The sequence below is a fragment of the Miscanthus floridulus genome, chromosome 2, assembly GCF_019320115.1.
Source record: "Miscanthus floridulus cultivar M001 chromosome 2, ASM1932011v1, whole genome shotgun sequence".
Taxonomy (NCBI): Eukaryota; Viridiplantae; Streptophyta; class Magnoliopsida; order Poales; family Poaceae; genus Miscanthus; species Miscanthus floridulus.
Window position 1 is genome coordinate 65,873,002 of NC_089581.1, and position 12,345 is coordinate 65,885,346.

At 46.6% G+C, this 12,345-nt stretch overlaps 1 protein-coding gene across 1 annotated transcript; it reads left to right on the forward strand.

Annotated features, from left to right (window-relative positions):
• Window positions 1-322: 322 nt before the first annotated feature.
• LOC136536663 (uncharacterized) lies at window positions 323-2,844 on the forward strand (the record flags this gene model as incomplete). The annotated part of the gene is made up of 2 exons (XM_066528879.1): window positions 323-365; window positions 1,919-2,844. Coding segments are annotated over exons 1-2 (969 nt in total), but the record flags the coding sequence as incomplete, so codon positions are not given.
• Window positions 2,845-12,345: the final 9,501 nt, after the last annotated feature.

The window sequence follows — 12,345 nt, forward strand, 5'->3', positions numbered from 1 at the left end:
AGTCAATAAGCCCAATGGCCTATTGGGCCTTGGTCACGCGCCCTGATCGGGGGCGCCCAACCCTACATGGTTGGTGGGTCCCGTCGCACTGCGCTATATAAAGTGGTGGGGCCGGCGGCTCGAGGTACGAGGTTCACCGTGAGCCGCAAACCCCACCGACAAACCCTAGACCGATCTGAGAGGGCGCGCAGCCAGCGACGGGAAGCTCCACTGACTTCGCCGTCGTCACTGCCACACCGTCCGTCTACACTGCATCGACGTATGTGCCACCTCTACTCCACCCGTCACTGCCCGTGCGTAGACCTTCATCACCGAACCTGAGATGGCCGGCTCCAGTTCATCCACGACTTCCTCCGAGGGCTCAGGTTCAACACCAACACCTCTCTCTTTATCTCTCTGTCTCCACCTCTCGGTCTAGATGTACTAGGGCTTATCTAGATTAACTGGTTACCTAGAAGTCCCTCGGTTCTACTCTAGATCGATTCTATGGATCAAACATTGGTATCAAAGCCACGGTTTAGGTATAGATCTGGCTTAACAAATAGAAATCCAGTGCGGATCTAGAATGTAGAAAGGGGCTTCAACCGACAAAGGGTTCGGTTGAACCCTAACCTCGGATCGAGGTTAGATGAAGGTTCGGATGAAAGAAAATCTAACCCTAACTCTAGATCGGGTTCGGGAAAAGAAAAGAAAAGATACATCCAAACCCTAGATCGGGTTTTGGGACAGAGATGATAACAAGGTTTCAACTGGAAACCGAACTTCAAACCCGAGAAGAAATCAAATCGGGGAAAAAGAAAAACAGTGGCCATCCCAAACCCTAACCCTAACCCTAATCGGCAAATCGGATGAAATCCGAACAAACGAATCAAAAGAAAGGGGAAGAAAGGGAAGGGGGTGGCCTACCTCGCCGTTGCGCGGAACTGCAGTCACGCCGGCGCGCGGGGAAAGGAAAGGCCGGCTCGGGGTACTTCTCGCCGGAACAGGCCACAGGGGCGCCGCAGCCAGGCTGCTCGACGGCGGCGCGCCCACCCGCTGGGGAGCGCGCACGCCGGCAAGGGGGCCCGCGACGGCGCCGGGGCTCGCTGCTCTCTCTCACCGTCGAAGCTCGTCACTCGGTGCTGCGGTACTGAGGAGAGAAGAGAGAGTTGTGAGGCGAAGAGAGAGAGAGAGAGCGAATGAGAATGAAACTAGGGTTTCGGATCGGGGCGGCCGCGGCTGGTTTTAATCGTCCGAATTCACCGCTCGGCCGTCGGATCTGAACAGACGGCTCAGATCATATGGGCTAGTGTCGCGGCCCAGGCGGGCGTGCGGACGCGCGGGACTTTGCCGGCCTAGGCCCAGGTTGCGGCCTGGGTGCGGCCTGAGCGCGCGAGAAGGAGTGGGTCGTGGGCCGGTTGCGCTACTATGGGCCGAAATTGCCAAACACAGTGAAATTGAATTCATTTTATTTTTTCCAGAAACTGATTTGATTCATATTTGATAAATTCGAATTGAATTTTGATGTTGAAATCTGTACAATTTTGATCTAACGTCAATTTTGTTCAGAGAATAGTAAAGTGTTGTAACAGTTTCTGGAAAATAGAATTAAAAGATTTATTAAAGTTTCCGCTGCATACTTAAAAATTGTTGCTTTCATTATTAAATTCGAACCAACGGAAGAATTTAATTTTGAAACATAGATAATTTTACAGTTATTATAATGTTGTTATTATTCTGACCAACGTTGATTAATAGCAATATTATAATGTTGATGTTATTATGGTTTTTTGTTATGCATTATTTCTATTTCTGCCCAATGGTGATGTAGATTTAATGTATAAAACAATTGTATATTTTAATTTTGACCAACGTTGAACTAAGGCATGCAATTGTTGTTATTATTTGTGTTCTCACACTATTTGAATTGTGTTTTCAGGAGGATACAATTTGATGAGTTGTATCAAAGAGATCCCTACTTTAAAAGGGGATAACTACATTGAATGGAAGAAACAGATAGACTTGGCCTTCATATTGGCTGAGGTGGACTGGGTAGTCACCACACCGTGTCCTAAAGAACCTGTGACACCGGTGAGGGAGACAGATGAGACTGATGCTGCATGGCAGAACAGAGAGCGGGACTTTGCTCCCGTAAAGATGTCTTTTGACCTTGAATATAGAAAGTGGGTCACAACTAATAAGAAATGTTTGGCTGTGATAAAAAATACAATTGAGCCTACAATAGTGGGCTCAATTCCAGACTGTGACACGGTCACAGAGTACCTAGAAAGAATAAAGAGTCAGTTCACTGGCTCTTCAAAGACATATGCAACCCAACTGATCAAGCAGCTGGTTACAGAAAGGTACTCTGGTGGCGGCAGTAGCATTAGAGAGCACATACTGAGAATGAGCAATCTGGCATCTAAGCTCAAACCAATGGATTTGGCACTCAAGGATGAGTTTCTTATTTATTTGATTTTTGCTTCTTTGCCCAAAGAATTTGACACCTTTGTTGTTAATTACAACATACAACCTGAAAAATGGGATTTAGAAAAGCTCATAGCCATGTGTGTGCAGGAGGAGGAAAGAATAAAAGTTTCACAGGGTGGTACTGTCAACTACCTAAAAGATAAGAAAAAGAACTATAATAACAGCTCTTCCTCCAAGTCATCTGGAAAGGGTCCCATGCAACAGTCTCAGAACAAGCAATTCCTAGTGGATAAAGACCAGTGTCTCTACTGTAAGAAGACGGGACATTATAAGAAGAATTGTCCCGATTTCCTAAAGATGATTATGAAAAATAAATGTGAGAACATTATTACGTTCGTAAATGAATCCTTGTATGTAAAGTTTTCAAAATCTACTTGGTGGATTGATTCAGGTGCAACTATTCATGTTGCTAATTCATTACAGGGATTCCGTTCGATGAGAACTTTGCAAAGAAGCGAAAGTTTCATTAAAGTCGCAAATGGAGTACAAACAGATGTTGAGGCCGTTGGCGATCTTCCGCTAGAGCTTGCTGATGGCTTCATACTTTTTCTTAGAGATGTTCTTTATGTACCTTCTTTGCAAAGAAACTTGATTAGTGTATCAAAGTTGGACCATGATGGTTATGATTGCCATTTTGGAAATAGCAAATGTCAGATATTGTTTAATAATAGATGTATTGGTCTTACCTTCTGACAAGACGAGCTTTATTTGTTATCACTTCGTGAAAATGTGAATTCCGTATGTGATGTGAATGAGAATGTATCCTCATCGAACAATGCAAACAGGAAACGAAAGAGAGCTCACGATGCGTTGTCGAAATTATGACACTGTCGTTTAGGCCATATTTCGAGGGAGAATAGAAAGACTAGTTAAGAATGATATTCTTCCTCCATTAGAGCTCTCAGATTTAGAACAATGTAGAGATTGCATAAAAGGAAAGTATGTAAAGAAAATTAAGAAAGATGCCAAACGAAGTGCAGGAATTCTATAGATTATTCACACAGACATATGTGGTCCTTTTCCTGTGAAAAGTGTGGATGGTTATGATTCATTCATAACATTCACAGACGATTACTCTCATTTTGGCTATATTTATCCAATTAAAGAAAGAACAGAAGCGTTAGATAAATTCAAAATATTTAAAGTAGAAGTTGAAAATCAGCATGATTTAAAGATTAAGATAGTCAGGTCTGACCGTGGGGGAGAGTACTACGGTCGACATACCCCATATGGACAAGTTCCTGGGCCTTTTGCAAGGTTCTTACAGGAGAATGGTATAGTCGCCCAGTATTCAACACCGGGCGAACCTCAGCAGAATGGAGTAGCTGAAAGGCATAACCGTACCCTGATGGATATGGTGCGTAGTATGATAAGTTACTCCACTTTACCGATGAGTCTATGGATGGAGGCGTTAAAAACCGCCATTCATATTCTCAATAGAGTACCAAGTAAGTCGGTGCCTAAAACACCATATGAGTTGTGGACAGGAAGAGTACCCTCACTTAACCACTTGCGTGTGTGGGGGAGCCCTGCTGAGGCTAAAGTTTTTAACCCAAACATTGAGAAGCTAGATCCCAAAACAGTGAGTTGCCATTTCATTGGCTACCCAGAAAAGTCAAAAGGTTTTCGTTTCTACTATCCTAACAGACATACAAAGTTTGTGGAAATGAGACACGCTGTCTTCCTAGAGGATGAAATGATTAGAGGGAGCATGGTAGCTTGAGAAATTGACCTTGAAGAGAAGCGGGTGTATGCACCCACTCCGATCATTCATGAGTCATTTTTCTCACTACCTGCTGTTGCTGCACCGACAGTACAAGACACTGTGGTGCCAACACCTGTTGTTATCCCGCTTGTGGCAACAATGAATGATGATGAGGAACCTGTGCCTCAGGATCCTATAGAACCTATTGCCACACATGAGGGGGAGCAATAACAGCCTCAAACAGAAAATGTGCCAAATAAGGAGGCCCCTAGAAGGTCTCAAAGAGTTAGAAAATCAGCTATTCCTGCTGATTATGAAGTGTACAACACTGAAGAATTTCAAATGGAGGATGATCCCACCTCATTTGAAGAAGCCATGAAAAGTGATCATTCATCAAAGTGGCTTAAGGCCATGGAAGATGAAATGAGATCAATGAATGCAAATAAAGTTTGAGATTTGGAGATAATTCCTAAAGGAGCCAAAACAGTAGGCTGTAAATGGGTCTACAAAACAAAACTTAACTCTCAAGGGAATATAGAGAGATATAAAGCCCGACTTGTGGCAAAAGGCTTTACACAAAGAGAAGGGATTGATTACAATGAGACCTTTTCTCCAGTCTTATGTAAGGATTCCTTCAGAATCATAATGGCATTAGTGGCACATTACGATTTAGAATTACATCAGATGGATGTAAAGACGATATTTCTCAATGGAAACTTAGAGGAAAATGTTTACATGGCACAACCGAAAGGTTTTGTCATGGAAGGAAAAGAACGTTTGGGATGCCGCCTAAAGAAATCCATTTATGGATTAAAACAAGCTTTAAGACAGTGGTACTTGAAGTTTGATCAGACAATAAAGAATTTTGGATTTAAAGATAATGTTGAGGACAATTGTGTCTACGCAAAGTTTAAGAATGGGAAATTTATCTTCCTTGTCCTGTATGTGGATGATATCTTACTTGCTAGTAGTGATGTCAGTCTACTACTGGAAACAAAGAAGTTTTTATCCTTAAAATTTGATATGAAAGATCTTGGTGAAGCTTCGTTCGTTCTAGGGATCGAGATTCGCCGAGATAGAAGTAAAGGGGTATTAGGACTGTCACAAAAAGCATACATAGAAAAAGTCTTAAAGAAATTCAGTATGCACAAATATAGTCCTTCACCTGCTCCTATAGTCAAGGGCGATAGATATGGGGATTTTTAATGCCCCAGGAACCAATATGAGATCGATCAAATGAAAGTGGTTCCATATGCTTCAGCTGTCGGAAGCTTACAAAATGCTCAAGTATGCACGCGCCCTGACTTGGCATTTGTTACCGGGTTACTTGGCAGATTCCAGAGCAATCCTGGAATAGAACACTGGAAATTGGTAAAGAAAGTCTTGCGTTATTTACAAGGAACGAAAGGCCTCATGATGACGTATAGAAGATCTGATTCACTCCATATAGTGGGATATTCAGATTCTGATTATGCGGGAGATAATAAAAAATCCACGTCTGGATATGTATTCACTCTCGCAGGGAAAGCTATTTCATGGAAAAGCTCAAAGCAAACCGTCACTACATCGTCCACAATGTATGCCAAGTTTGTAGCGTGTTATGAGGCAACGGGGCAGGTGAACTGGCTAAAGAAATTCATACCCGGTTTAAAGGTGGTTGACGACATCAATAGACCACTGAAGTTATACTGCGATAATAATCCAGCAGTACAGTATGCTCACAACAATAAGTCAAGTGGTGCTGCCAAACACATTGATATAAAGTATTATGTTGTGAAGGATAAAGTTCGGGATCAAATGATAAGTCTTGAGCATATAAGTACCGAAAAGATGCTCGCGGATCCGCTTACAAAAGGCTTACCACCTAACGTGTTCAGAGAACATGTAGCCGGCATGGGTTTAAGGGAAAGCCTATGATTCCTGGACTATAAAGGGCCCAAAAGTTAAAGTAACTATTTCAGATCAGAGACGTGCATTGTAGCTGTTAAATCTATCGACGATTGACCGTGACAATGAAACATGCTCTATGCATCATCTGTGAAGAAATGAGTAAGGATAAAAGGATTGAAGTTTAAAGTTTAAAGATAAAAGTAATAGTGTGAGATCAAGGGGGAGAATGTTAGATTTACCTCTCAGCCAATAAGCCCAACGGCCTATTGGGCCTTGGTCACGCGTCCTGATCGGGGACGCCCAACCCTACATGGTTGGTGGGCCCCGTCGCACTACGCTATATAAAGTGGTGGGGGCCGGTGGCTCGAGGTACGAGGTTCACCGTGAGCCGCAAACCCCACCGACAAACCCTAGACCGATCTGAGAGGGCGCGCAGCCAGCGACGGGAAGCTCCACTGACTTCGCCGTCGTCATTGCCACACCGTCCGTCTGCAATGCATCGACGTCTGTGCCACCTCTACTACACCCGTCGCTGCCCGTGCGCAGACCTTCATCACCGAACCTGAGATGGCCGGCTCCGGTTCATCCGCGACTCCCTCCGAGGGCTCAGGTTCAACACCAACACCTCTCTCTTTATCTCTCTGTCTCCACCTCTCGGTCTAGATGTACTAGGGCTTATTTAGATTAACTGGTTACCTAGAAGTCCCTCGGTTCTACTCTAGATCGATTCTATGGATCAAACAGTGATCTCCTTGCTCCTCTTGTGGAGGCTTGGTAAGGGGCACGACAACGTCGCTCTGGGCCGCCGCTCAGCCAACTCCACCGCTTGGCAAGCCACTGCACTGCTCCCTGGCCACGCCTGTGGCCGCGCATGGCGCCGGGACATGGTGGCGCCGCTCTGTCCGTGCGCTGCTGGTGTCGGCGCACGACGCAGCGGAGGAGTGCTTCATCACCGCGTACGACACCATCTTGGTGGAACGGCCGCGGGTGCTCGCCGGTGCTTCAATCCACGGAGTTCTGCGCGGTGGACGCGTCCATGATGCTCGGCTACTTCATGGCGGAGTTCTGCGCGATGCTGCATGCCGCGTTTGGGCTGGAGCGCTAGAGCGCGCGACGGTGGCGCCCAGCGGCAACCGATGGGACACTGGGCGACGATCGCATTTGGAATGGTGGCACAACTTCTTTGGTACCAAGACTGCCGCGTTTTGCTACCGGCATGGAGGGCGGCGTGGAGAGCGAGCTCGTGACCATCGTGAAGGGCGACATGGCAAGCTCGTGACCAGGCGGTGAGCATGCGCAGCTGGAATTGAGGGCGGCGCGACGAGCGGGCTGCCGGCATGGAGGACGACGAGGATTGGTCTCCTACGGGCGACGCATGAGGGCGGTGGCGGCTCGGCGTGGGAGTACTCTCGTGTGGCCTGTCTTTCACGGGTGAAGAGCCAAATTCTAGATGAAATCGCTGGCAGCCCTTGGATTGCCCATACACGGTGGATGTGATAGGGTAAGTTACAACGTGACTTGCTTGAGGCAAGTCACCGGATCTGTGTCCGCTTGTCACTGGGTCCTTCCCCCGCGCGCCGTCGTCTTCCTCTCCTCGACATTGTCCCAGCCGGAGGCGGCGTGGCCAGAGCGGGTCACGGCAAAACGCGCAGGTGGCGGCTGGCGCACGCGGCGCGGAGCGCCACGGCTGGCACGAGGCCGCAGTTGCACGCGCCGGCCGGTGGCGACCGGTGTGGGGCAGCAACGGCCAACGCAGCGTCGCATGCGTGGGCGCGGCAACGGCAAGCCGACGACGAGCGGGGCGGCGTGTGGAGGCGCGGGTCCAGCGATTTGATTTGATGCGGCAAACTAATGGAGTCCATTTCATCAGGATCTAATGCGGATTGCGTGCTGTCGCTTGCATTGCATGTAGGGGTTGTTGGAGCCTACTGTGTATACAAGCGTCAGCTGGTACTTGGTAGTGGTAGGCAATGTACTGGACTACTGGTATTCATTTGGAAGGGGCTCTTCGTTCTCTTCTCTTTTTTCTTCTAAACTTGGAAGGGGAAGGTACGATACTACTGTCTGTTGTGCGTGCCTAGAAATTCTCTCATTTTTATTATGTAGCCATAGCCATGTAGGAGAACTTTATCAAGCAAAATTAAAGGTAGCGATCTTAATTAGTACTAGTGTGCGGTTTATTAGTAATTTGGTGTCACAGTTTTACGCGGATCGAATCCGTTTCCTCCCTCTGATGTGTGTACTGGAATCTCTGAAAGTACTGGAGAGTGCAGATGGTGCTGGAGCAGGGCTAGCAAGATCGTCGCTGTGTGTGATGCATGACATGATGCCTGAGAGCGACATTTCACACATTTGGCAACCTGCTAGGGTAAGGCACGTTGCTAGTGCTTTTTGCCGAAATGGGCCGACGCCGGCTTCCGCGAAGTTTCGTCCTTGCATTGGCTCCATCGATCGGCTCCTACAGGCTACGGTGCTCGATTTCATTTCGAAAACAATTACGAAAACAAAATCACGGCCCATTCCGAGTAACAGCATGCATGTGGTGGCCAGGCTGTGGCTTATCGTAAACGATCGTAAATTTCTAACCGGAACAGTATTTTTTTCTCACACAAACCAGCCAGCAGTACTTCTTCACGAACCAGCAACGATACGAACCAACCAACCTGCTTGTAAAAGCAGCATGTGCTGGCTGTCAGCACAGTGTCTGAGAGCGAGAGCAGCTGCAGTTGTAAATCAGCTCTGCTTCGCTAGTTAAAACGAGCAAAAATAAGTTAATAGTAGCTAGGGACACAACAGCTTAATTGTGATGGGGCCTTTATCCTTGGATTAAAAAAACTAGATAGATTTGTAGTATTAGAAATCATGTTGATATGGCAGCGGCAGCGGCAGCAGGAGCAGGCACGACAAATTTTCTGATGTTGGCACAATTTGCTGAAGCAACTGGTTGCTTGGAAAGGCCTCGAGCAGGCAGTTGCTCTGGGAATGAGGAGAGTTATTTTGGAGACGGAGGCAGTTGTACGTTATTGCTAGGGCCTTAGCTAATCCTTGCTTCGATAGATCTGTGCTTGCAAATGTGGTGAGTAAACCACTAAGGGCCTGTTCGGTTCCCGGGGATTCACGTCCGGGAACCATTCCGGCTAGGATCCCTTATTTCATTTGTATACATCGGACTTCACCGAGAATTATTCCGGACAAAAATAACTGCAAACGAACGGGCCCTAAGCCTTTATAATATGACCGGATTGCTGTAGCCGATACTGATCCCCATGGTTATGTGTTAGAATATAGGACCGGATTGCTTTAATTAATTAATTATTTAGTCAGTCGTTGCAACGAATTCAACACATTGCTTCCACAAGGGCTAGTACTATGTTTGAACCGTCAAGAAGCGAGGACTAGTACGGTGTGTTCAACAGTACTGTGTGTGAACAGAGCGAGGACTAGTACTACGTGCGTGCGCTGAACAGTGAAGCACCACGTCCCTCTCCGGGGGCAAACAATTTCCAGAAAATGTGCAGCGTCAGCATGTTCGGGAGGCCGTAAACGATCGTGGATTATTTGCTGTTGGCTGGTTTGGTGTGAGAGAAAAACACTGTTTCTGGCTGTAAATTTATGATCGTTTACGAGCAAGCGAACATGTGTTCGGATACTAATGATAAAATTAAATGTTTGGATTCGGGGACTAAAGTTTAAGAGGTATCATATTGGGTATTACATTGCGTGTCACATCGGGTGTTTGGATATTAATCATAAAACTAATTAAGCCGTGACTAATTCGCGAGACAAATATATTAAGGCTAATTAATCCATATTAGCAGATGTTCACTGTAGCACCACATTGTCAAATCATAGACTAATTAAGCTTAATAGATTCGTCTCGCAAATTAGTCTCAATCTCTGCAATTAGTTTTATAATTAGTCTATGTTTAATACTACAAATTAGTGTTCAAACATCAGATATGATAGAGACTAAACTTTAATAGGGTAAACTAAACACAAGACAATTTTAAATTTAATCCAATCTACAAATAATATTTATAATATTGAATACCCTATTAAATTAATTATGGAATATATTTCTTATAGTATATTTATTTAGAATTGTAAATATTAATAATATTTTATATAAACTTTCATGATTTTTAAAAAGTTTCACTCAGTTCAAACCTAAAATTATATTTTTTTACATGTCCGATGCACTGTACTGCACAGCCTACGCCGGCACGCATTTGTTACCACTGCACTGTAGCACTCTCGTTCGACGAACTGCAATCGAAAAGCGATAATGACCCAACACGGGCATCCGACCGTGACTTCCGTCTAGACGCAGCTCCACAAGAGCGGGCCCTATCTCTTTCAAAACAAAAAGAAACAAATCCCTACTTCCTCGTATGCTTATCGGCTGACCCCAAAGCAGCGTGGTCACTCATCCTTCTACCCCCTTCCTCACCGCGTGCTCGTAGGCTACCGCGTTGTGCCCTTCCACCCATCGCCAGCCACGCCGCGCACCCTTGCTTCCCGTGCTGCTCACCTGCGTTCTAGTCACCTGCACCGCTCGCTCCCTCGTCGTCCGTCCGTCGCCCATCGACGTTAGGCGCGCTGCGCGCTGACCCTACCATGGCCTCTAGGGCGCACGTGTCGTGGCACCGCCTCATGTCTTCCCCGGCCGGGCCAAGGGTACCCGTGCACCGCCGCTTGCCATCGAATCCCACCCCGACGACCGGAATTAACCGGCCCTGGCCTTCCCCGCTCCTATGTTGCAAATGTATGTTTCAAGTATTTTAGACGTTTCAGAGGTATGTTGCAATTGGTACATATGATTGTTGCAAAAGTAGATCAGGATGTTGCACATGTTGCATGTTTTTGCAAGTGTTTTCAGTGATATGTTGCGATCATTTTGAAAAAAATATTTCATCTGTTTTCAGACGTATGTTACAACAATTGTTTTATCTGGATGTTGCATATGTTTGATACATATGTTGCAAGTGTTTTATCTAGATGTTGTATATGTTTTCACACACATGTTGCAAGTGTTTTATCTGGATATTTCATATGTTTCACACATATGTTGCAACAATATGTTTTAAATGTTGCATCTGTATTCAACATATGTTGCATCTAAGTGTTTCATGTTGTAAGTATTTCATAGGGGCACAGTGAGTGATGGGCGCATGGCCCGGGCGCCCGAGGATGGGGCGTGACAGAGAGCTGGGGCTGTCTCCTGAGTCCCGTCCACTCGGAGAAATAGGAGGGGGTCAGGGCGCTGGACACTAGTCTTTCCAGCGATAGCAACGCTATCGTGGCTAACTATGAAGAGCTCTCTCCCAAAGCCTGGAGGGAAAGGTGGGCAGGTGCCGGTAGAGCCCTCGAAGTATGGCTCGGGGCTGTCCTCTAGGATTGTATGGAGCGTGTCATCCGAAAGATCTGTTCAGATTTGCACCATGTTTATCATTGACGCAGGTTGGTCGGCCTCAAGGAAGTCGATCCGATAGAGGTCGTTGACGTGGCTGCACTCGACGTGGTCGGTGAAAAGATGGCGCACGGCGTCCTAACAGATCGGATCTGCACCAACTAGCCCAAAAGGATAGGGCCTCAGCATGCTCTCCGTTGGGGCAGGGAGTGGTCGACGTTGAATGGTACGCCCTTCCAGAGTTGTTGTGATCACCAAATCTTCATCTTGCCACCTCGGACAGCGTGCATGAGCGGGGCGCTCGGCGTTAGTGGCATGGTGACCTTGGAGTGCAGGAGGTTCGTCGCTCGCTCTAGATCGATCTAAGACCGAATCCACGAGGAGCTGACATTCTGCTAAGCGATCCGTGACCCGATCGATAGCTTTGATCAGATCGTTATTGTTGATGGATCTCCTAACCTAGCGATGAGGCATCAGGACAGGAGATGTCATTGTAGATGTTGGCACGATCGGCGTAGGGTGATCCTGCACCTCTTTCATGATCTCCACGTTGTCGTCGCGGCCGATGATCCAAGTCATGGATCCGACCGTGAAGATCTGGCCTAGCTTGGGAAAGGCCATGGAGCTCGGGAAAGTGACCATCTGGTCGGCCATGGAATCAGCACGCACACCCCCTACCTAGCGCACCACTATCGATGAAATCTAGTCGGTAGTCTACTGAGGGTATACCCACGGTAGTAGATGATCGGTGGAGGTGCGCTTAATAGGAACCGGATGATGACACAAGGCGTAGAGACAACAATTTAAATAGGTTCGGGCTGTCTGATCGACGTAATACCATACATCCTGTGTCTTTGTTGGATTGTATTGT